At 44.2% G+C, this 26,060-nt stretch overlaps 1 protein-coding gene across 2 annotated transcripts in view; it reads right to left on the minus strand.

Annotated features, from left to right (window-relative positions):
• Positions 1-282: 282 nt before the first annotated feature.
• The window catches only part of LOC147107022 (uncharacterized), a 364,818-nt gene continuing 339,040 nt past the window's right edge, over positions 283-26,060 (minus strand). For both annotated transcript variants that reach the window (XM_086007993.1, XM_086007992.1), the window contains one exon: positions 283-3,678. In XM_086007993.1, coding sequence (XP_085864119.1) covers positions 1,808-3,678 — 1,871 coding nt within the window. In that variant the 3' untranslated portion in view covers positions 283-1,807. The remainder of the gene's footprint in view (positions 3,679-26,060) is intronic.

A 26,060-nucleotide genomic window follows, 5' to 3' on the forward strand; every position in this document is an offset into this window, starting at 1 on the left:
GGTCTGATTTGCTCCTAAATTTAGCTGGGCACCTCATCTTCCTGCAACAACCTGCAGGTTAAAATCGGAATTAGTTGGGATCTGAGCAGGTAAGTAATCTGCTCATTTTTAACTGGCCACCCACCTGGTTTCCGCCGGGTGGCTCGTTAACATCGACCACATTTGTCCATCATCGTAGGTTGACTGGTAACTAAAATTTACAAAAGTCAACAATATATTTTTTATGCAATGATATTTTCACCATTTAAATTTAAGCTACAAAACACAATGCAACACATCAAAAATGTTCTTAAAGCTTTGTTTACAACATTGTTGGTACTTAGAAACAATGTAACGCATAACACAAAATAATGTTTCCACACTATTCCAAGTTATTCACCTGTTTTCCAATAAGATAAAAGGAAAAATGGGCAATGTAGAAGCCCTGCAAAAGTAAATTTACAAAATTTTAACAAGTAGAACAAAATTATTTTCCTGTTATCAACCCATCATTGAAATCTTATAGCTTTTAAAAGAAAAAGCGAACTTGCACTGTCTATAACAGACTCATAGAAAGTGCAAAATTAACAGACTTTACAAAAAAAATATGTACATCACACATCAGTTAAATACATCCATTCAGTTTTCTGGGTTAATATTTCTTCCACTAAAATGCATATTACACACCTAACATTTTATGTGCTCAGAGCACCACTACATGTCCTCTTCTGCTTGCTGCAAATAATTGCTGTTTGCAAGTGGTCACCAAGCAAGAATACTATATTCCTGAGTTGATGTCACATAATACTAGCTTCTCAATACTGACTAAAAAGTTATATGAATGGTTACGGGCAAGGCAAGTGTCAGGGAATGGCTTCAAATACTTTTCCCCATAAAAAAGTAATCACAGGCATAGTTTCAGCACTATTTTGCCAAATGTTCTTTCTAAAATTGACAACAACTACATCTCCGGTCCTTGGGCATCACATCACTGCTATTCAAATTATTTTTTTACATCCTTAAAAACTGTAGAAATAGGAGACTAAAAACATAATGTCAGAAACTCCTATTGTTTAAATATTTACTCAACAACTTCAAAGGACGTTGTAAAGAATGCAAATTCTGTTACTCTTTTTCTTTAAAGTACATTTGTACAAGTAATATTCCAAAGGCTAAAAAATTTCAAATCTGTGCATGATGTTATCATTACCAATCATTATATTGTTTCATTGTAACTCCTGTGTACTAGTATGTATCAAAATCAAGCAAGGTAGAAATGACTCGTGATAAATTCAAATCAGCATTGACTGCCACAAACCTTGTGATGTGAATGAAAAAAATCAGTCCACTTGGGAAAACAATGTAAAAGCTACTGTGTAACTTACTGTGGTGCAGTATTTGTCATATAGTGAGCCTGCTCACCCCCTTTTAGGTTTTCACTGCATTTTGATGGTGGTCATGTATCAGCTTAAACAAAGTTTAATCTGCCACAAGACAGACCATAGGCCAAAAATAATCATTAACATTTTATGAAATGTTAAAACATATTTACCTGCATTCATATTTTCTGTGAGATGTGCATAATGATGTACACCAAGATGTCTTAATTTGATATGTAAACTTATGAAATGATACAGTTTGCATAGACTTCTGGAATGACTCAATGTCCATGCAGCCCTCAATGCATAATTAACCAATTACTTGAATAATTGGAAAATATATGCTTGCTATTGTGATATAAAATGCTTGCAGTATTTTGGAACATTTGATCATTTTAATTGGTGACATTTTGTAAATGTATGTTATGATTAAAATGGAATGACTGCTGTCATAATGTAACAGATTCATAATCTTGGGACTCTGGAGGTATTGCCAAACAATTCTCCGTGCCTAAATTTGCAGTTGCAGCTGTGACATATTCTTGCTGCATATTTCCATCAGTAGGAGGAGGATGTACAATAGGATGAGTTGGTGTTTTTATCAGGCTTACAGTTTTATCCAAGGTCACATTAGTAACTGGAATATTGACTTCAGGTGAGTCAACCTCTCTTACTGTACAGGTCCCTTTTTCATCACAGGTTGCAACCAACTGCGAGTCATCCTGCAGAGGCAATGCCATGTGCTTGAAGTTCAGAAGATTTTGCTCAGCTGCACGTGCCACATGAACTGAAGTCATGGATCTGACTATTTTACAGGAACTATTTAAACACTGCCTGACAGGCGAGACAGGCGAGGTCTGCATGATAGCAATCTGATGCTCAGGACTGTGGAAATTAATATTTCTTATAGGGTTCTGTTTGTGCACAGTTGGTGAATGTTTGGAAGGACTCTGGTGAGCAGAAGGCATGACATGGTTTTCAGGGGCGTAAATGTCCCAGGCCTGCTGATACAAAATTGAGGCCTGTTCAGCAGGTTGTGGTTTATCTGACAATTCTAATGCTTTAGGTGCACTGACAGTAGCATCTTCTGGTTTTGGTAACACAAGCTCCTTCTGAGCAAGTGCATGATTTTCATCATGTAGAATCTCAGTCATTGGTTCTGAAATAATCTGATCATACTTATACTCAGTATCTGATAAATTGTCATACTGAGAAACATTTGAAACCCGTCTTCCACTTTGGAACTCATCCGCATCTTTTATTTCTGTGCTGTTCAAATCAACTGAAGTTTCTTGCGTTAAATCACTAAAGGATGATTTCTCCTCTTCTGGGGATGAAAGCTTCACTAACAGCATAGGTTGTGGTTGATCAACAGGGGAATATGCTTCCAATTGTTCAGGGACATTCAGGCCAGAATAAGTATGCAATGTTTCTTGTGGATTTGGGAGTAACAAATGCATTTCCTCAGAGAACAGTTCTGCAGGGGGAGGCTCTGGGAAAGGTAATGGCGTATTCTCATTGTTTTTCAAATCTGTTAGTCCATCACTTCTCGATGGGGAGGGCTCATCACTGCTGTATTCTTCATCTAGGGATTGCTCATGCACGGACTCTGAAGCTAGTGCCTGGCATTTCTGCGGAGACTTTGTAGCCATATTTGTGAGTACAGAAACTTGATCAATTTCTGAACAGCATGCAGATTGTTCTTGCGGAGATTGGGTTTCAGCTATTTCAGTTGTTCCTGTATACTCAGCTTTGCTCATGTCTTGACAATTGATCATACTCGCTTCTGGAGAGTCGGTGGTTTCTTTTTCTGAAACTATAAAGTTAACTTCTTTTAAACTTGGGATTGCATCATTTTCTGCAATACAAGTCTCACTATTTTGAGCAGGTAGGATGTCTTCCTTCTTTGGAGGCTGCACTGTATCTTTTTCTGGGATAGGAGGTGGACTCATTTCTGAAAGTACCACTTCATCTTCTTTTGGTAATTGGGTTTGGTCTTTTAGAGGAGACGTGGAGTTATCATGGACTGGAGCTTGAGCTTTACAAATTTCCACCAAATGAGCATGGCTCTCTTCTAGAGAAGGAGTCTCATTCTTTTCTGGAGAAGGAGCCTCACTCTTTCCCACAGGCTCAGGGACAGAAGATTGGATGTAGCTTTTTTCTGGTGATTTTCTGTCAACCTCATTATCAGGTTCAAAGTCATTTGATGGAGGATTAACCTTTTCATTCTTGCCATTGGCCAAGATGTTGGTCTTCTCTGGTTTTAAAGTGACAGAAATTTCCTGCCCTAATGGTTTGTTGGGAAACTCATCAGGTTTTGCTAAAATGGATCAAAAAAAAAATGCCATTTAATCTGAAGATAATATAAAATGTAAAAGAGACAAATATTGTGTCTGTAAATTGTGCATACCATCTAAAATAATGTTCTTGCAGAATATAAGACATTGGTTCTATAGTACAGTATATAGGTTCAGTTCATTTAATTATTTGTTGTGTTAGATTTGGCTTTTCTTCGCACACATTTGTGCCTATTGATAAGATTCATAGACTCTGAAGAAAACATTAAAACAGCATTTTAATCTCAGCAGAATGAGGGATAGAAGGAAAGGAAAAACAGGTCTGTTTAACCCTGCAACAAGTACTCCTCCTAGTGGCCAATGAGTCCCACTGAAAGTTTCTGTGGTTAAGTTGCACGAGGGGAAAATAGTGAAGGTGGCAACATTGCACTTGGAAGATAATCTAGAAAGGCCACGAAATTAAAATTTGCTGCACCAGTGTCAGGCACAGTCAGGACACTAACATGTTGCAATACAGAATGATAGGAGATAGGGTCACTCCTACAATTTCCTGCATGGTGAAGGCACCTGATGTAATCTGAGCTACTGCTGGGGACAAGGAGAAGGTCAAAGCAATGGAGGTATTTCCCCAGAAGCAGAAATTGTGAATCAACTTGGGTCCATCCATCACCTCTCAGCTGGTTTCAGAATGACACCATCAGTGGCCTGGCCACAGGATATTCGGGTGCAACTTTTAACCAGAGAATTGTACCTGGAATAGGATAACCTAAAAGAGGGGAAAGAGGAGAACTGTTCATCATCAACAGCACCCAACATTCTATTTTGTCTGAACTGTTCAAATATTGATTTTAATGTAAACTTTTCAAAAGAAAAAAATACTTTATCTAAAGAATTCAGTAAAATTATAATTTATAATTATGAAAGAATCATGAAATATTTGTTATAACAACAGAAAATGCTGGAAAAACTCAGCAGGCCAGGCAACATCCGTGGAGAGAGAAATAGAGTCAATGTTTCAGGTTGAAACCCTTCGTCAGGACTGAAAAAACACAGGACATGAAACAGATTAAAAGGCCAGTTTGGGGGTTGGGAAATGGGGATGAAAGAACAAAAGAGAAGTGAAGAGACATTAAGAAGTATTCAAAACGAGATGAGATGGTGATAGGACTAGTAAAGAGACAAAAGACGGCTCTAGGTTAGGTGTGAAATGCGCTGGCAGAATGAGAGACAGCTGCCATGTGGGAGAGAAAAAAGGGGGAAGGGCCAAAACAAAGGTGTGGATAAAAAATATATATAAAAATGTAATAGGGGCCGAGGTTATGATCTGAAATTGTTGAACTCGATATTGAGTCCAGAAGGCTGTAAAGTGCCTAATCGGAAGATGAGGTGCGGTTCCTTGAGCTTACGCTGGGTTTCCGTAGAACAATGCAAGAGCCCGAGTACGGTGAGGTCAGAGTGGGAATGGAGCGGTGAATTAAAATGACAGGCGACCAGAAGCTCGGAGTCACCCTTATGGACTGAACGGAGGTGTTTCGCAAAGTGGTCACCCAATCTGCGTTTGGTCTCCCCAATGTAGAGGAGACCACATCGTGAGCAGCGAATACAGTATACTAGATTGCAAGAAGTACAAGTAAATCTCTGTTTCACCTGGAAGGGGTGTTTGGGGCCCTGGACAGTGGGAAGAGGGGGAGGTATAAGGGCAGGTGTTGCATCTCCTGTGCTTGCACGGGAAGGTGCCGGGCGAAGGGGAAGGGGTGCTGGTGGTGATAGAGGAGTGGACTAGGGTGTTTCAGAGGGAGCGGTCCCTATAGAATGCTGAAAGGGGAGGGGAGGGGAAGATATGTTTGGTGGTGGGATCATGATGGAGGTGACGGGAATGACGGAGGATGATACGTTGAATGTGGAGGCTGGTGGGGTGAAAGGTGAGGCCAAGGGGAACCCTATCGTGGTTCCAGGAGGGAGGGGCAGGGGTGAGGGCAGAAGTGCGGGAGATAGAACGGACACGGTTGAGGGCCGTGTCAACCACGGTAGAGGGGAATCCTCGGTTGAGGAAAAAGGAAGACATGTCGGAAGCACTGGTGTGGAAGGTGGCATCGTCGACGCAGATGCGGCGGAGACGGAGAAACTGGGAGAATGGAATAGAGTCCTTACAGGAGGCGGGGTGGGAGGAAGTGTAGTCCAGGTAACTGTGGGAGTCAGTGGGCTTGTAGTCAATGTTGGTCAATAACCTATCCCCACAGATGGAGATGGAGAAGTCGAGGAAGGGAAGGGAAGAGTTGGAGACGGACCATGTGAAGGTGAGGGAAGGGTGGAAATTGGAGACAAAGTGAATGAAATTGTCTAGTTCAGGGCGAGAGCAGGAAACAGCACCGATAGTCATCAATGTACCGGAAAAAGAGGTGAGGGAGGGGACCTGAGTAGGACTGGAATAAAGAGTGTTCCACATATCCCACGAAAAGGCAGGCATAGCTAGGACCCATGCGGATACCCATAGCAACACCTTTGATTTGGAGGAAATGAGTGGAGTCAAAGGAGAAGTTGTTCAATGTGAGAACAAGTTCAGCCAGGCGGAGGAGGGTGGTGGTTGATGGGGACTGGTCGGGCCTCTGTTCAAGAAGCGGAGCGCCCTCAGGCCGTCCTGGTGGGGGATGGAGGTGCAGAGGGATTGTACGTCCATGGTGAAAAGGAGGCGGTTGGGGCCAGGAAACTGGAAACTGTTAAAGTGGCGGAGGGCGTCAGAAGAGTCGCGGATGTAGGTGGGAAGAGACTGGACAAGAGGAGAAGGTAGAGTCGAGATAGGAAGAAATAAGTTCCGTGGGGCAAGAACAGGCTGAAACGATGGGTCTACCAGGGCAGTCCTGTTTGTGGATCTTGGGAAGGAGGTAGAAGCGGGCTGTGCGGGGTTGGGGAACTATGAGGTTGGTGGCCGCGGGGGGAAGATCTCCAGAGGAGATGAGGTCAATGACAGTCTTGGAAATGGTGGTTTGATGTTCGGTAGTGGGGTCATGGTCCAGGTGGAGGTAGGAGGAGGTGTCGGAGAGTTGGCGTTCAGCTTCCGCTAGGTAGAGGTCGGTTCGCCAAACAACAACAGCACCACCCTTATCAGCAGGTTTAATGACAATGTCGGGGTTGGATCTGAGAGAATGGAGTGCTGCAAGTTCAGAGGGAGGTAATACAAATTAATTTGTAACTAAAACACATAGAAACAAACAAATTGGGTGCAAGTGCAGCAATAATGCCCACCATACTTCAGTGAGGAGATGTGACTGTCAACTGAACACAGGCAGACACTATGAAACTGAAGAAAAAGAACAAGGTAGATGATAAAAACAAATGAAATATTTGTTAATGTTTTCTCAAAAGATGTTAAACTATGTAGGTTTATCATTGAGTACTATGTGCTACCACACTACTCAAAATGTTTAATCTACTCTTATGTACATAAAATCTCCTGACATGCCTTTAACATGCTAGTGATATTATAACTCCACTAATACAATTATAGAGCTCGTACTTAATCATTTAAAACAGACAGAATAATCACACTTTAAATAAATCTTCAGTCATCAATGAAAGATGTTCTTTTTAAAAAAAATACTGTATCAAGACTCTGCAGTAAAAGCTATGCATCAAGGCCAAAGAATTACTTGTCACACTGTAATGAATCCGAGGTGGACCCCGCTTAATTTTAAGTATGCTGACAGTATGATGTCATGTCACCAGCCAGATCACTACAGATATATTCTTTGGTTGTCCGAGGCAGCAGGAATCATTTAAGCACATGCACCAGAAGCGCACTAAAAACAAATTATTATTAGTCTATATTTTACAAAGCAAAAAGAAAACAGACATACACACATAAATTAATTTGTAACTAAAACACATAGAAACAAACAAATTGGGTGCAAGTGCAGCAAAATTGCCCACCATACTTCAGTGAGGAGATGTGACTGTCAACTGAACACAGGCAGACACTATGAAACTGAAGAAAAAGAAGGTAGATGATAAAAACAAAAATGACAAAACTTAACAATGAAGAGGCCCTAAAAAAGAAATGAAAAGTCAGCATGATAGGATATGTCAAGCAAAATATAAAAACCACAATTTTAATAAATGAAAATCATCATCAGTTATAACTAATTTGAAAAATTGCTAAGTACTAAGAACATCCAATTTGGGATGGATTTTAAAGTGAAGAAATGCTTAACTGATGCACTTCAGCAACAGTTCAATTATTCCAAATTCTGAATAATTGGGCAGTCATTAGACAGAGTTCTTTAAACATATATCAATACTGCAAGTAGAATTAATTTGTACTCTGAAAATGCTATGCCAGTGACCACTCTGTAGGATCTTGCCTCTTCTCTGTGTAACAAGATAAGCTGAAATGAGATATGATTTCTGACAAAACTGATTGAACAGAGTTCAGTATAACACTCCAAATGCTTAAGCTCTGAATGTGCAGCAGATTTACTCAAACATCTTTTGAAAACTTCTATCTCAAGAGAGTACCAAGATCAGAAGTGAAAGGATTGGCTAATCAATTATATAAGTCAAGAATGGGCTGGGTGACTCATTAGTTCTGAAAACGTTATGAGATTAACTACTAAATAGGATCAAAAATCAAAGTACAATTTAGCAAATAAAGTAGAATTCATAAGATCTGACATTGCCGAGACAGATAAAAATTAAAACATGGCTTGATGCCTACAAGCTTTTCACTGACCTATCTGGAACAACTGATGGAACTACTTCCTGAAAATCCATTCCCAGAGTAACAGGTTTTCCCCTGCCTTTGGCCATTTGGGATTACCAGAACTAATTATTTATGCAACCTTTTATCCAGTTGCAATATAATTTTCCCCTTCTCCAATGAAGGAGGACATAAGTTACTAAGTAAACTAACTCCTGATGACATATTAATTATGTAAATACTAAGATATTCTAGAAAAGGGTGCTGTCCTGTAGTCATCTTTCTGAAAGACAACCTAATCACTGCTTCAGTGGGTTGGAACATGTTCTTTTTCCTCTGTGACCAGAAGGAACAAATGTTGCAAGGGCAGGAAAAAAGCAGCTGGCATTTCTTTTCAATAAAGTTATGTGATAAGTTCTGGCATACAAATAAAGGCACATGGCAGCAGCCATGCTTACTCCAAACCTAGGTAAGAAAAACAGAACTGCCTTGTTACATGAAATGGTGAGAAAATATAGATGTGATAGGTCACATGTTAACATCTGCGAGTCCCCACACAGCAAATGTTTTCATTGTGGCTGTGCTTTCATGGGGAGGAAATATTCAAAGTGCAAGTCAACCCTGGGCACTTGCACACAATGTCTAACATCTGGCACAAAAGCAACAGTTTGAGGTTTTGGAGCAGGTTGTCTGTCTGGTCTATCAGCTGGAGAATAGTATGTTGCCAGGAAAGAGGAGGTTACAAATGAAAGTGGGATTGAGTGTGTGCAAGTCAAACTCATCCTTGCCAGGGCAAGATGTAATTTTCCTGTCCCCTTGTGCTCTTGTTTATCAATGAAAAGATGCACGTGGATGTACTACAAAATAATGCACCATATGTTTGTTCTTTGGATCTACTGTTTCAAGGCGATTCTAATAATTTATGCAATAACTTTGCAAATTTAGGGTTCACTTTCAGTAATCCGTACAGATTTAAAATTAAACTCTTTCAGACACCGTAACTTATCTATTCCTCTTAAATCAGAAGAATTGGGACATTCTCATTTCAAAGGAATTTGCTGAACATTCCAAGGATTACAAAGAAATGAAATTCCACAATGGCACATTCATTCTGCACTGTACAATAAATGACATTGCAGCAATAGAAATGGGCCAACGAATGGGTCAGGTCAATTTCTACGATTGTACAACTGCAAAACTCACTATTTGTTTGAGCTACGACCTTGTTCAAAGTAATTTCTACGGTATGCTGCAGGCTGGCTCACAACACTGGTGTCTTGTTTTCAAGATAAAGGATATGTCAGGATACTGTGATCTATGGAAAAATAAACTATTGAGTGATGCCACAGGATGAGAATAAGCATAATTCTTGCTCCCGGCATAAACTATTTCCGTAAGTCACTATTTAGTCCAGAAGTATTTTCTCTACCCATTACATGCACAGGAGTGGGCTAGGGATTCTCTCCTTCATAATGCCCCTTCTGGCTTCTCCTCATGACCTCCCAACGGTGACATGGCTGAGATCCACTACTGTCCTAGTGGTTTTTAAATTAGGTGTTTTCATTTTTTCCCACATTTTGTGAAGTCGGAATGCTTAACACGATTGGTACCAAAGTTGCAAGGTTTAATCTGCAACTGTGTATCCTACTTCTTATGGTGGGTAGGTTACATGAAGTGAAACTGAACTGGATAGTGGTGAGAAAGGGAAGGAGTCAGGAAAGCTAAACAGAGAGCAGAGAGAGAGACACGGTAGAGGAAAAAGCTGAAGACGTGAAGCTGAAGAGCCATTGGGAAGAAAGTAACAGTCACCAAGCAGATAAAGAAAGAGGAAAGAAAAAGTTGTATTTATACTGGCCTAGAAATCCGACAAGGCTTGAAAATGAGTGGTGCCACCGCGGGGGCGAGGTTTGCTCGCGCCTGTAAAAAGATCGCAGGCAGCACCGTTATTTTTGTGCTGCCTGCTGATTTGAATGATTGCAGCGCACAGCCTAGTGAGGAATGCGCTGCCTCAGGCGGTGCGCTCTGCAGGAGGCCCAATGTAGTGTGGCTTTAGCGTCCCAGGAGCGACGCTGCCTTTTCTTAAAGCAAGGCTGTCATTTTAGAAAGCAATCTCGAGCCCTTCTAAAAAAAAATAAAAATCATTTAAAAATAGACAGTCTCTAGCCCTTAGAGCTCAACTGCCTTCTGAATAAAAAACTTATTAAAAATCTTTCCAAAATGGTAGTCTTCAGCTCTTAAAGCTGAATTCCCTCCTGCATGTAAAAAATGGTAAAAGTGTTTCAGCATTAATACAAATGACTCAACAGGTCAGTGAAAGGTCACCCAGGGTGTCGCACGCAGCACTCCAGGAGGTCAAAAGTGGAAGAGAGGTCCTCTGCCCACAGGGGGCCAGGAGGCCCTCCAGAAAGAAGGATGTGGGATCGTCCCCAGGACCTGGATACAGTGCCCAAAGAAGTTTCATGACCTCAGACCAGTGGTTAAGGTCAGTGAATGCATCTTCAAAAGCCGTCTCCTACCAACTGCAGCACTAGCCTCACACACTGCTCAACGCACAACCCCTCCCCATCACACAACTACCAACAATGTCTACCAAACACGAGGCACATCTCACATTCCTAGCTTCACCTCGTCCCATTTTAGGCAGGGGGGTGGCTGTGCCCTTGGCCAGCAGCGGGGCTGAAAGAATATAAGATGCTGGTATCCTCATACATTATTCTCCTTCTCACATCCCACTTCCCCCTCTTCCAACAATATCTTCTGATGTACAAGCTACGCATGGTGTAAGCATGTAGCTCTTGCTTTCCCACCCTCGTCTCACCACAACGCTACCCTCGAGTCTTCCTCATTTCAGACACCCAAGAAATCCAGTCGGCCCAGCCTGTGGTTGACCAAAAGAGGGAGAGGAGAGTGAAGAAGAAACACCATCACTCGATTTGACACTCCCAGCCACTAGCTCCTCGAGGTCGTCCTGCAAGGCCATCTGCAAGTCACTGAAAGTCAGCAGCCTTCCACCAGCCATGCTGTAGTCACTGGGGTAGCACTGCATAACATCACTAGAATAGGCAAAGGCACATGCAAAACAGTCACCGAGGGGATGCACAAGGGGAAATTAGTTGATATCTTGATGGCATATTGGATGCATATATGGATAAAGATGGATTGGAAAGATTGCTTTGTGGTAGCTTTTAGTTCAGCATTGAGGCCCAGAGGACGCTGCGATGGCCAGTAACAGTGGAAAGGTAAGGTGTGGAACAAATGTTGAAAGGGAAATTGGGGTTGTGGTCACTGGTACTGCAGGCGGATAATTCCATCCTGGATATCCCGGCCAGAAAGGGACTAGCTGGGCTGCATCTTTCTTTCTGCTTCCTTCCCTTTTGCTTCTTCCTCTTCCCTCTGTGAGCAGCTTGTCCCCTTTGCTGCCTCTGCTTCATCTCCATGTGTCCCCCAGAACAGTGAGCAAGTGGTCTTCTCAGAGGCAAAATACTACAGATGCTGGAAATCTGAAATAAAAACAGAAAATGCTGGAAATACTCAGGTCAGGCAGCATCTCGACCTGAAACATTAACTCTGTTTCTCTCTCCACAGATGCTGCCTGACTTGCTGAGTATTTCCAGCATTTTCTGTCTTCTCAGAGGCTTTCCTTTACCATCCAAAGCCTTGCAAGTGTCCAGCAGCACTCCCTGCACACTTTAACAACTTTTAAAATGTATTACACTACCCACTACTTCATTAAAATATTTAAAAAGTCCAAAAGCTGAAATCAAAACTTACATAAAAGTGTGTGTCCCTCTAAGAAATGCTGACAGTGTCTCTGCAGTGCTGCTACACGCACTGTAAGAAATAGCCGTTAGATTCAAAAATGGGTTTTAATTCTTAGAACAGAGGCTGACAACATGCAGCCGGGAACAGATAGCAGAAATGCCAGCAGGGTTGAATATCAAGCATCAAAAGACAAATAGAAGTGATAAGGGAATCGTAAAATGCAAAACACAGGGTGGGGGATAATAGACAAAAATGGAGCCAAAAAGTCATAAAATGTCCTTAAAAACATTCCTCAGAAAGATAAGAGGGAGGCCTTGTCAGTCATGCAGAAAGGGACGGCGAGGGATGCCTTCCCGTCTCACAATTGGACAATAGGATGGGGGATCAAATGATTGACACCAGGCGATTACCAGCTCACCAAAATAACTATAAATATAGACGACCGAGAGAGAAAATCAGGCAGTTAGGGGCGAAGGCTTCCCCGAGGTGGCTACGGCCTAACACTGTGGTCAAGTTTAGCCTCTGAGGTGGCTGATGGCCTAACACCTCCAACAGCTTGAGAGATGACCCAACGGAAGTGACCCCTGCAGCAGACTGCAGGAATCCACCCAGTCCGAGACCACTGTACTGCCTCCCCGTCCGTCCAGTTGTGGCATTCCGATTTGGGAGTCGTAGATCGCTCTCTGCTGTCACGGGTTGTATGTCTATTATACTCAGCTTAAACCATATGTAATATCTGATTATGCTTTAAAACTGTAGCTCTTTAATAAAAGCCTTGCAACTTCTAAAACGCTTTTGGGTAATCTGTGTGTGGCCTGTGATCCTAATCTTACAGCACATTCTTCCGTGCGTGGTTTGGAGAGGAAGTTATGGCATGCGGCGATGTCAAAAATCGCAGTCGTGCGTCAAATCAGGCGTTGCATGCCAACTGACGTCACTATCTGCTCATTCATTTGAATTTGAGGCCAGCGCTGGCAATGGCAGCACTATGGACCTCACCAAAATGGCAGCGGCTGTGTCCCGCGCTGGAAGCGAGGCGGCTGCCATTTTTTTCAGAAATATGGCGCTAACGGTCGGCGGTAAGGTAGGGAATTTCGAGGCCAGAGTCCCTTTCATGACCTCAGGGCATCCTAAAGCGCTTTACAGCCAATTAAGTATTTTTGAAGTGTAGTCATTGTTGTAATGTAGGAAGGCGGCATGAGGCATGTGCAGTAGTGTTGCAAATAGTCACATTAAGTCAAATCATAAAAGACCCATAAATTGAATGTAAACCTCTGCTGTGGCTCCTTAATGGTTCAGTGGGAATGATGTGGTACTCGGCCAGACAGTCCAGTTAAGCCTTGGGTTCAATTTCACGTCTATGCAGTCAGCTGATCTCTACCAGAGCAGCAGTGGTGGCTATAATTAACCTCAATATCCTTAGGTTACATCGGGAGGAAAAAAACAGAGCTCCCACTCTTAACCTACATCCAGTGAACCCTGCTGGAAAGTGCACACGTGAAAAAGCCAGGATTGAGCTCTTCTGTGATGTCCCAAGTCAAAAGAACTGCAACTCAGCATGAATTATCTCTTCCAGGTGATAAGGGGAGGAAAATGGAGGGAGGTGAGAGAGAAGAGAAAAACTGTAGGTATAGTATCAGCAAATATCTAATGGGACCTTTGAAATCAATTGATTGATGTTACAACAAAAGAAATGAACCAGACTAAAAATTGTGTAAAAACAATTGTTTTTTTTCCTATGATTATATTATTGTTATTGTCAAGGACACGGGTTGGCATCTTGATACAGACATATAGAGAGAAAAGAAAGCAACAATAGAAATGCTACTCCCAACAGAGAGACAGAAATAGAAAATTACACACATCTAATTTTTCTTGTATTCTGCACATTTCCCCGTGTATTTCCTCAGTTTTTAAAAAATATTCAAGCACCAAGGATCAAAATCTCATAATTGTTTAATATTTTCATACTTTTTTGGTGCATTCTCATTTAGTGCATGTATACAGTAAAAGACAGAAGTTACTAAAATACAAGACTTGGTGGAGGGGGTAATCACAGGCTACAGAAGAAATTCCGACTGTGATCGAGGGTCACTGCTAATATTTCAGGCTCAGATCAAAATTGGTTGCACTTTCTTCCCCTAATGGCTGAGTGGGTAAATGCTGCTCTGGGTGTTGTACTGAACTTTAAAGATCAGGAAGGTTCTGGGTTTGGCCTTTGTCCCTGCCGAGTAGACTGACCTCAGCTGGGTACCAGTAAGAACACTCAGTTAGGGTAATTTTGACTTTGTGCAAAATGGGTGATAATAGAAACATAGAAACATAGAAGATAGGAGCAGGAGTAGGCCATTCGGCCCTTCGAGCCTGCTCCGCCATTCAACGAGATCATGGCTGATCATCCAAACCTTAGCACCTGGTCCCTACACCGACAGCCATCCCACCCAAGCCCTATCCCCGTAACCCCACGTATTTAATCCCCCCTAACACTAAGGCCCAATTTTTATCATGGCCAATCAACCTAACCTGCACATCTTTGGACAGTGGGAGGAAACCGGAGCACCCGGAGGAAACCCACGCAAACACGGGGAGAATGTGCAAACTCCACACAGTCACCCGAGGCCGGATTTGAACCCGGGTCCCTGGCGCTGTGAGGCAACAGTGCTAACTGTTGTGTATGTAATATGTGTGCTACTTTGAACCTATGGACAGGACTGCACTACTTGTAGGGCGTAGTGATACGCAGTACCACTCCTGGCCATAGGGGTATAAATAGTACTGTGGGTACTGATCTCCCCTCAGTTCCCGCCTGTGGGCATGAAGTAAAGACCTACGTATAGTCCCTACCTCCAACCAGTAAAGACCTGTTTGAGTTATACGGTTAAGTCTTTGTGTTAATTGTTCAATACAATACACATACTTAACACTGGCGACGAGTCAGGTTCTTACCCTGCGGCAGTTGAAGAGAGGTTTCAATCATCACCACCCCACTAGAAGCTACAGGCTTTAGGACTCTGAAGCCTCCATCAGCGACTGAGCACTGGAGTGCAGCAGCCATCCTGACAGCTTCCAGCGACTGACAGAAGTCTTTCTGCAGTTTCCTTGTTCAACCTAGGTGGTGGGGTAAGCCGTGCAGCGTCGGCTGCAAAGACAGGGCTGGGGAAGTTGGAGAAGATAAGGGCGATCGCAATCCCTGATAAGAGCCGCGGTGAAACGCGCGAGCGGGTGAGCCAGAGGCCGGGAGCCGCTTCAAGTGCGAGGCGCAGCGCGGGCCAGCGATCGGGACCAAAGATAAGGGCCGCACTCGGACTGAAAGGCGCGGCGGCTGCAGAAGCTCAAGGTGCGAGAGCCGCGGTGCACAGCGCGGGCTATCGATCGCGGCGAAGATAAGGGCCGCACTCGGGGGCTGAAGGGAGACGGCGTCGGGGGACGGGTGAAGACCGCCAAGCGCGGGAAAACCGCCATTTTGTGGGCGGAGGACGACGGCAAGAGCGGGAAGCCGCCATCTTTGATAACAAGTAAAGAAAATAAAATCTGAGAAATTGCAAATCTACAATGCCTAAACACGGGAATATTAGCACCTTTGATAGTGACCTCGAAGATTGGGCCATATATGTTGAAAGAGTAAAAAATTATTGTAAGGCCAATAAAATTCGTGACCAAGATAAAGTTCTAACATTATTAAATTTAATGGGTGCGAAGACATACGGGCAATTGAAACACCTGTTATCACCAGATGAACCGGCGGATAAGACGTTCGATGAGATTGTTACTGTCCTGAAAGATCATCTAAACCCCACGCCGCTGATGCTAGCGGAACGATTTAAATTTTACGACAGAAGGCAGCTGCAGCATGAAAGCAATGCTGAATATTTGCTGGAATTGCGTCAATTAGCGAAATATTGCCAGTTTGGAACGGGACTGACAGATGCACTACGAGACAAATTTGTGTGTGGTTTATTTAAACAGGATACACAAAAGCGACTGCTCGAGGAGAATGAGCTGACGCTTGAGAAGGCGGTCACTATGGCAGCAGCACACGAAGCCGCAGCGAGAGGCACGGCAGTAATGCAGCTACGGTCACCGGAGCTCAGTGCACACAAATTGGGTGTGAGTTCTGTTAAATGTTATCGTTGTGGAAAGACAACGCATGATCAGAACCAGTGTTGGTTTAAAAACCAAGAATGTAGAACTTGTGGTAGGCTTGGACATATAGCTAGAGTATGCAGGTCAGGGAAGAAGACCAGCAACAAGAAGTCACCGCAAGGAAAATACGCAAAGGTACACAAGGTGACCGAACAGGAGTCCGATTCAGACGCTAGCAGTAATGAACTGGCTAGCTTAAGCTGTAATGAACTGGCTAGCTTAAGAGTACTCAACGCTGGTAAGGGTGCAGACCTCCAGACAATTTGGGTCACTCTTCAGATAGAAGGAGTCCAAGTAAAACTGGAATTGGACACTGGATCGGCATTGACGGTCATAAATAAGAAAGATTACGGAAGGTTATTCCAACATATTCCCCTACAGGATACGGGGATTATATTGAAAACATACACGGGGCAAAGAGTGTACCCCATCGGGAAAATAGAGGTTGCAGTGGTCCACAAGGGCGAAGACAGTCAAATAATGGACTTATATGTGATATCTGAAGGAGGTTCTCCACTACTAGGACGGGAGTGGATTAGGAAAATGAATATGGACTGGCATTTCCTACAAACAATAACGAGTGAGAACTCGGTGAAGATAGTCGGCCCAGACTCTGGAACGGATGATGGTAAGCCCAACTCAGGTGCAAAAGACAAAGGCCTAGAAATTGAGTTTGCGCTGCGCCAGGGCTTTAGCGCCGGAAGTTAGCGCCGGCGCTAAGTCCCTTTGCGCGCGCCAAAAATTCAGTAGCGCCGCGCCCAAACGGCTGCCGGCGCTACTGAAGGGTTTTAGCGCCTGAAAACTGGCACAACGCGCCGCATTGCGGCGCTATTCCGGCGCTGCGGCGCCCGCTGCGGTGCGGCAGGCTCGGGAAGTGCAGGCCTCCTCCTTCCGTTAAGGAGGAGCTGCCTGCACCCGGCCGCGGCCCGCGCAAATCTCTGAAAAAATGAGCCCGGCACCTCGGACAAGTGCCGGGCTTGCATCTGTTCCGGGGGGGGCGGGGGGGAGAAGTCCGGGGAGGGAGCTGCGGGCAGGCGGCCGGCGGGAAAGCGGCCGGCTGCCGCGCCTCCTTAAAGCGCCGGCGCAGACTCCGGCAACACTCGTTTGCTGGAGTCTTAGTTGCGGCTGCCACTGGCGAGGCGGCCGCAACTGAATTTCGGCTTGGGGCCGGGTTACCACGGCAACCGGGACGCTGCGCACACCGATGACGTCATCGGTGCCGGCGCAGCGCTACCGGTCTACCGCCGCGGAAGGGCCCCAGGCAATTTAGGAACCGGCGCCAATTGCAGCGCTAGGCCCTCTAGCGCCGCAAAATCGGTGCTAAGGGCACTGAATTTCTAGGCCAAAGTTTCAGCACAGAATTCCACTGAGCAACAACAACATAGTTTAACTGTGGATTCTGAGTCTGGCAAGTCTACTGATGTGCCCATTTCTGAGGGACACCGGGCTCGAACTCAACTCCATTTCAAACTACAACAGCAATTAGAACAAATGCTTCGCTGTTTTGAGCAAGAGTTGAATGCAACGAAAGAGTTCTTTGATATAGAGTTGGAGAATCTGGAAAGACAACAGAAGCAGCTGATGGAGAAAATGGAGCAGGAGCACACAAAACGTCTGATGTCAGAGGAGTTAACGGTCGGCCAACTCCTGCATATGCTGAAGGACAGGACTCTGAAATGGGAAAAACTTGAACACGAACTTCAATATTCAAACGAAAGGGGTTCGGAGCTCTCAAAGGTTATTGGAAGAGCTGAGGTGGCAACACAGACTGAGATGACTGCAACAGAGCAACCCTTGGATGCCAAAAGTACGCTGACTCACGTCAACGTAGAACAACAGACCGCTGAAACAGCTGCTCCGGTAGAGGGATTGAATAGTCCGATCAATCAATCTCCAAAAGAAGTTGAAGTAGTAAAATCTCAAATGAGGTCATTAGTAAACGACTTGCTGAAAGCCCAGAAAAAGCTGGATGAAGAGGTACGCATGAAGAAGTCTCTTCAGGAAAGATGTCTGGACTTGGAACAAAAGCTGGCTAACGCCCAGCTGGGTATGGAGGAAATAGAAGACCCTCTCGCTGGCCTAGATCAGGACGACACCGAATATTACTATGTCCTGTCCTGCCCAACTTGTAACTTCGACTCCCACCATACAGAAATCATGGAGGAGCACCGAAAGTCTACGGAACATCGGGAGAAGGTGGCTCTACTACGGAAAAAGGAGGAAGAGAAGGAGGAACTGCGCATGCAGCTGGCAGCTGACAGTGGAGCCCAGAGAGTCTCCAAGAAGCAGAAAAGGAAAAGTCGAAACAGAAGATGACCCATCTGAACCATTATTACCTCTACCAGATCACGCACGTGGTCCCTCCGAACGGAGCCAATTCAGTTCGGAAGTTCAAACTGTTAAATCCATGGAAGGACTATTGAATGAGTCACTCCAGCAACGTGAACCGACTACACCACAGAGATTGAATCTGTGAACTGTTTTCCGCAGAGACTGAATCTGTGATCTGTTTTGACATGAAGTTATCTATGTATCTATGTTATTCTGTTATGTAAACCTGAAGTTATATATGTATATATGTTATTACGTTATGTTAAATGGGGAGATGACTGTAAAGCTAGGAAGGGAGGAATGTTGTGTATGTAATATGTGTGCTACTTTGAACCTATGGACAGGACTGCACTACTTGTAGGGCGTAGTGATACGCAGTACCACTCCTGGCCATAGGGGTATAAATAGTACTGTGGGTACTGATCTCCCCTCAGTTCCCGCCTGTGGGCATGAAGTAAAGACCTACGTATAGTCCCTACCTCCAACCAGTAAAGACCTGTTTGAGTTATACGTTTAAGTCTTTGTGTTAATTGTTCAATACAATACACATACTTAACACTAACCACTCTGCCACCGTGCTGAATCGGCAGCTCATTTTACATCTCTCCTGACTTTGAATTAATGGAAATAAAGATCAGGAGAGATGTAAAACGGGCTGCTGATTTACTATCACCCATTTTACACTATCGCACAAAGTCAAAATTACCCCCAGTGTATCTAGGCCAAGAAGGAATCATCCTGGCTTTCTGCTCCTGATTGCTGTTTAATGACCCTAGCTGGAAAGAGCATATGTGGCTGGCAGGTCAGGACAGGATCCAGCTCCACTGTGATGTTCTCCAGCCCATTTGCCAAATAGCCTGCCAGCACTCACAAGGCTCTAATATTAAGAATGGGTGAGGTATCAGAGGACTGATGACACTCATGAAAAGGCATCTAAGAATTAGACAACACCTTCATGAGGAGGAGGGAGAAAATTAGTTGCACAAATGGGGGGGGGGGGCATCTACTTCTGAAAAACAAAATGCTGTGCATAAACGGGACTCTGTCAAGTGTTCTGAAGTGTGACTTTGCACCATTTGTTGCTTCTCGGAAAAAAGACAAAAATGTCAAAGTGCAGTACACATCATTACTGTACATTTGAAACAAGCATTCCATAACAGGTCAAATTCTTTCCCCTGGCCACCAATGTGTCAATGTGTTTTCAGAGTTTTTTTTAATGGTTCTGTTTCTCTTCTCTTTCGCATTTCCATCCTTGCTCTTTGCTGGCAATTTGTATTATAGGAGTTGTAAAACCAGGAATTGAAGCTAAGTTTAATTTAGTATGCACATTCTAATTTTTAATATAAAACCTGTATGAATAGTTAAATAATGAGTAATTAATTAGATCTAAGGGTATAAAATAAACTAAGTAAAAGATACCAATATTAAAGGGATCTGAATAACATTAAATAAATATCTGGTGTACACAAATAATAAATAGGAAATAATCAGAATAATTACAAATTAATTTGATATCAATCTAATCCATCAACTAATTAATATTAGACCTCAAGCATTTTTATTAGCTCTGGAGATAAATTGCTGCTAACAATAAACAAATAAATAAAGATTAGATATGACAGCACAGGCAGTGTGTCGGGACTGCAGTATGTGATCATTTGTGGACAGCGAGACTGTCACATCTGCAGGAAATGTCTCTGCCTTGAGACACTCCAGCTCAGTCATTGGCTGGAATTTTGCCTACTTGGGCGGGTCCGGTACGGGCGGTGGCCATGGCGGGTCGCAACCCTGCTGCTGAGTGCGCACCATCACCAGACATAAGCGCACCCAGTACCAATGCAGATACACACACCTCAGTGGGTGCCACGCGAGATAGAATAGTGTTGTCACCTGGTGTCTCACAACTCACAAGTGACCAAGAACAGATGGTGGAGACAGGGACAGCAGTGGAGAGTCCTCACTGGAGGGCGCAGGACGCTCCTAGCTCTGCTCAGCTGCATGCAAACGCTGAGCCTCGGGGACCATCCAGAAAGAGGGCGATCCCGGAGGTGCAGGAAGTAGTACAGGGGGCTCTGACAAATTTTGTGAGCGCGATGTCTGCAAATGTTCAGAGAATGGAGCAGTCCATCTCCAACACGAGCAGCACTGTGTCACAGGTGCTGGCGCCTGTAGGCTCCTCCATGGATAGGATGTCCACCTACATGGAACAGCTAATGCGCCACTCACAGGAGCACATCGTCGCTATGGAGAATAATGGCTATATATGGAGGACAGATGGCTATGTATGGAGAATAGATGGCAGAGGCTTATAGACCTCTCTAGGAGGGATGTCAGCATAGACGTGGGTCCTCATGGCCCCACTGATGTGCAGCAAGGTGCTCTCCAGCTCCTTGGCAGCAGGGAACTGAGCTGAGGCCACAGGGCTAGCACCTCGTAGAAGCACGCGGAAGAGAAAGATGACACACAAGTAGATTCACAAGGGTAGCCACTTGGGTGTTTTATCCAATGTTTCCGTTAGTGTGCTGTCAAACATAAAAATCTTTATTTTCAACACTTTCCGGTCTTGGACAGATTTGTGTGCACCTTTGTAAGTGGCTTAGTGAGTTGCAGTGAATGGTGAGACATAACGGTATCTCCAGCAATGGTGGTGAGTGTGAAAGGAATGGCTTGGTCATTGCAGGGATGCTTATGGTGTTGCTGTGTGGTGGTGCCAACCTAGCGCATCATGTGGCAACCATGTGGGTATACTGCATCAAGTGAAGTAAATCTGGCTATGATGAGACCATCCCTGGCCTCCCGGGCAGCAATGTGCTCGGGTGCTGATGCCCTCTGTCCTGTGCAGCATCAGGTGATTGCGGAGAAGTTTTGTGTTGTTGTTGGTGCTGCTAGTGTACCTGGTGCTGCTGGTGTTGGGGCTGATCGTGGTCAGATCCTGAGGACCAAGGTGAGACAGTATAAACGGAATCCATGCAGATGGAATAGATGGCAGGTGAAGTACAGATGACAGAAGCAATCTGTGAATGGTGAGAGAGGTTCTTCCACTGAGGTGACACTGGATGGAGACTTTGCTGGAAATACTGCAGCCTGCAGAATCTGTGCTGGGAATGCAGTGAGAAACAGCTTCTGCTGAGGAAAGTGATTATCTGTCAGGTGGGAGCTTTTATAGTACATTTGATGCTGTCAACTAATCAGCTGGAGCAATGGCCACTCAACTCCCGCCTCAGGTTGACAGACGTGGTTCCCGAGCACGTGGCCCCCGAGCACGTGGCCATCCAGTTAAATTTAAAAGGTAAGGTTAAAACCACTCTTAATGGTCTGACAACTACCTAGCTACTAATAATTTAAATTGGGTCGCCAGCCTCTGCTGGTCGGGTTGGGTCCGCGCTGACAGACGCACCTGGGGGAAAGGCGCCTGGGAGCAGGATGACAGTGGGTTCCCGACCCGCTCCCAAAAATAACAACTTTCCCACCCGACCCACATCCAATTGTGCCCGCTGCCACCCTGGAAAATTCTGGCCATTCCGGCCATTGAGCTCAAGTGCGAGTTAGAGACACTCCATCACATAAGGGAGTCGGTAGAATTTCTGGGTTGTATTCTCCAGAGTACAGAGTACAGTCACACCTCAGAGGAAAACACAAGTTCAGAAAGGGTAGAGTGTGACTGTCAGTCAGCAGGATACGGGAAACCTAGAGGAGCTAGAAAAGGAGGTCCTGCAGACATTGGGCCTATCCAACAGGTACAATGCACTTGCTACCTGTGAGAATAAGGATGAAGGTTGCAAGGAGGATGGCCAGAATGCGAACCATGGCATCGTAGAGTAGGAGGCAGTGAAAAGATGTTGGGGGGGCGGGGGGGGGGTGGGAAGAAGCAGAATAGAAAGGGTGTAGTCATAGGGGATTCGATAATTAGGGGTATAGGTACTGTCCTCTGAAGTCGCGACCGAGAACAAAATTAAAAAGCATGATCTCACAAGTGGTAATCTCGGAATTACTACCCGAGCCATGTGCTAATTGGCATAGGGTTAAGCAGATCAGGACGGTGACTGCGTGGCTGAAGGAGTGGTGTGGAAAGGAGGGGTTCCATTTTATGGGACACTGGCACTAGTACTGGGATAAGGTGGAACCGTACCACTGGGACAGGCTCCACCTGAACCGGAATGCGACCAAGGTCCTAGCAGAAAGGATAAATAGGGCGGTGGATGTGGCTTTAAACTCGGAAGATGGTGGGAGGGGTCTGGTAGAAATAACATGAGCCTAATGATAAAAGAAACAGGAGAGGAGAGTAAAGTAAAGGCAAAGGACAAAGATAACATAAACAGTCAGGGAACAAATACAGTTATAGAACAGAAGTATAAAAAGACTGTTAAAAATAAAGTGAGAGGAACAACTAATAAAAAACAAATTAAATTGCCTGTACAGCAATGTACACAGCGTCTGAAATAAAATGGGGGAACTGGGGGCAATAATTCGTAGCGAGGAGTCAGATGTAGTCAGGATAACTGAAACATGGGACTGGCAATTAAATATTGCAGTTATAATATATCTACAAAGGATAGGGAAGGAAGAAGGGGAGGTGGGGTAGCTGTACCAATTAGAGATAACATAATAGCAGTAGAAAAAAAGAGACATAACTAACAGTAAGATAGAAACAGAAGGCATATGGATTGAGATAAAAGTTAAGAAGGGATTTATCATGTTAATAGGGATATTCTACAGACCACCTAATAGTGGAAGGGATGTGGATGAAGAAATATGTAAGGAAAACTATGAAATTAGTAAAAGATATATAATAATCATGGGAGATTTCAACTACCCCCAAATAAACTGCCAAGAAGAGGCAGCTAAAGTGGAAAAAGGAATGGAGTTTTTACAGTATGTACAGGACTCCTTTGTTACCCACCATGTGAAAAGCCCAACAAGAGTGGAATTGCTGCTGGATCTAGTAATGGGAAATGAATCAAAGCAGATAAGGGAAGTAACAGTAGGGGAACATCTAGGTAATAGCGATCACAACATATTGGGCCTGAATTTGCTGTCGGAGGCTTCCCGCGGGGAAATTCCTCCGATTCGCAAATAAAATCTGCGCCTACCTTCTGCCTTGGGATCCACGGAGACTCGCGTTCCTGGGCCTCTACACGTAGACATGCGTAAAGGCCCACGTATTCCAGGGGCGCAGGCGGTTCGCAAGCGCCCCTGGGATCATGTGGAACAGCCCAACCAATGAAAGAAGGGTGATTCCCATTCATGCTTATGGGGATTCCATACGTACGGAATCCCCATAAGCATGAATGGGGAATCACATAACAAACACATTTACATACCAAATAAATAAAAATTACATATTTAAACTAATTTAATTAACCATTTAAAATAAAAATTAAATTTTTTGAAAAATAAATTTAAACATTTTAAAGGGGCTAAAAATAACCGTAACTTATATTACAGATGTTTTAATGTTTAAATAATTGAATTTTTTTTTTAATATTCATTTAAACTCTTAAGCAAATATTAGCTGTACATTACAATATGGCCCAGAAATTCGGGTCTCCATGGGTGAGTACGCACGGGGTACTCACCCGTAGGCCCAAGGGAAGTGCCCGTTTCCTGCATGCGCGGGAAACCGGCACTTCCGTTCCTCTGAACGAAGGGGTTCAGAGGTCGAACGCGTGTGTGGGGGAGGCTGCGCGTGCGCATCGAACTTCGGTCTTTTTTACAGGTTTTCCCGGGAACGTAAGCCTGCAGAATTTAGAAATGTAAAAAGCAGGCGTAAGGCCTGCTTTTTACAAGGTAAGTGGTGAATTAATTAAAATTAAAACATTTTTTCCACAGGTTTATTATTTTAAAATACTTTAAAGCAAAGTAAGTTTATTTTTAGCCCCGTTAGAAAATAAAATTATTATTTTTTAAATTTAAATTATTGTTTAAAAGTTATTTCATGTAATTTATAGTTTATTTAAAAAATGTGATTTAAAAAAAAAATTATTTGAAAATTTAGTGCTATTTTGGGGCCGTAGTATTTATAAGTCTTGACAGCACTTCCTGTCAGACTTATGAATGGAGCATTCCCTGCTCCGTTTGGCTCCCCATGGCCCACGTGATCCCAGGGGACGCATCGAACTAACTGCGCCCCTGGGATACGCAAGCACTGCGTGCCGGCAGCTGGACCAGGCCCCGGATCGGAATTCCACGGGGGCTCACAGCTCAACGGCTGGCGCGTAAAGTAAGTGCAGGTCGGGGGCTTGCACCCACGGGAAGCCCCCGACCCGAATTTCTGGGCCTATATGTTTAAGGCCCAGAAATATATATTTTAGCTAAAAAAAGAGCTAAACACTAATTCTAAACCTTTCCATTCCTATTTCCCTTTTTTAAAACTTAAATGACGTTTTACTTGCTTTGAAAGCTACCTTTTTAGCCAATTAAAATTGCAGGGCCTGGAGGCTATCTGCTGACATGAAGTAGGTGGTGGGATCGGAGTGTCTTGTGGGTCTCACGTTCGGGAAGTGGGGAGTGCAGGGCAGGGGAGACCTAACCTTTCTTACATTGACTCCTAGTCTACCACACCTCAATTTAAAAATTCTTATTCTTGTTTTAAAATTCCTCCATGGCCAAAATATCATGGTTCCACAGGCTAAGCCAAAGTAAAAAACAGATTTGCCCATAGGTGCTGCTGTTATGCTTCTGCAGCAAAACTGTAAAAAAAGACAAGAGTACACCTTTGGGGTTTAGTCCAATAGCAAAAGCATCTTTAACAAATGTTGGGGGCAAAATTGGATAGCCCCCAAAAATGGGCGCGGGGATCGCGATGAGTGATTAAGCCGTGCCTGTTGTTTGAAATGCAGGCTGCACGCCATCTTCGTGCTGACTGCTCATTATCATGATTTCTGCATGCAGCCAGCACTAACCACGCTGTTCATTGGCTGCACGCATCAGCAGGGGGCCTAAAATCGTAACTTCCTAGCACTACTTAAAGCTAGCCCGCAACTCTTAAAGGGGATGTGCATTGTGGCTGGAATAGGTGCTGGGAGTCGTGCAGAAAGTGAATCTGACCTGGGAAAAGGTGAAGAATGGCACAACATAGGAGAGAGCGGGCGCTAAGATTTTCCGACGCTGCACTAGAGGTCCTGGTGGAGGAGATGGAAAGGAGGAGACATGTCCTATATCCTCGGGGTCAGGAGGTCCTCCAGACACATGGTCAAATGGCATTGGGAGCAGATAGCCATGGAGGTGAATGCCAGGAGTCTAACCCCGAGAACCTGGATGCAGTGTCACAAGAAGTTCAATGACCTCAAAGGAGTGGTCAAGGTCATCTTCGAATGCCATATCCTACCAACTACACCACTAGCCTCAGCCACTGTTCAATTCAACACACTCCCATCACTCAGCTACCAACAATCTCTATCAATCAGCACTCATACCTAGCATTCATATGCTCCACCGCACCTTCACACACTTTGCACTGCTGCAAGCCTCACACCC

Source organism: Somniosus microcephalus, chromosome 15 (genome assembly GCF_052327205.1).
Source record: "Somniosus microcephalus isolate GS21.2 chromosome 15, FLI_Smic_1.0, whole genome shotgun sequence".
NCBI classification, from domain to species: Eukaryota; Metazoa; Chordata; class Chondrichthyes; order Squaliformes; family Somniosidae; genus Somniosus; species Somniosus microcephalus.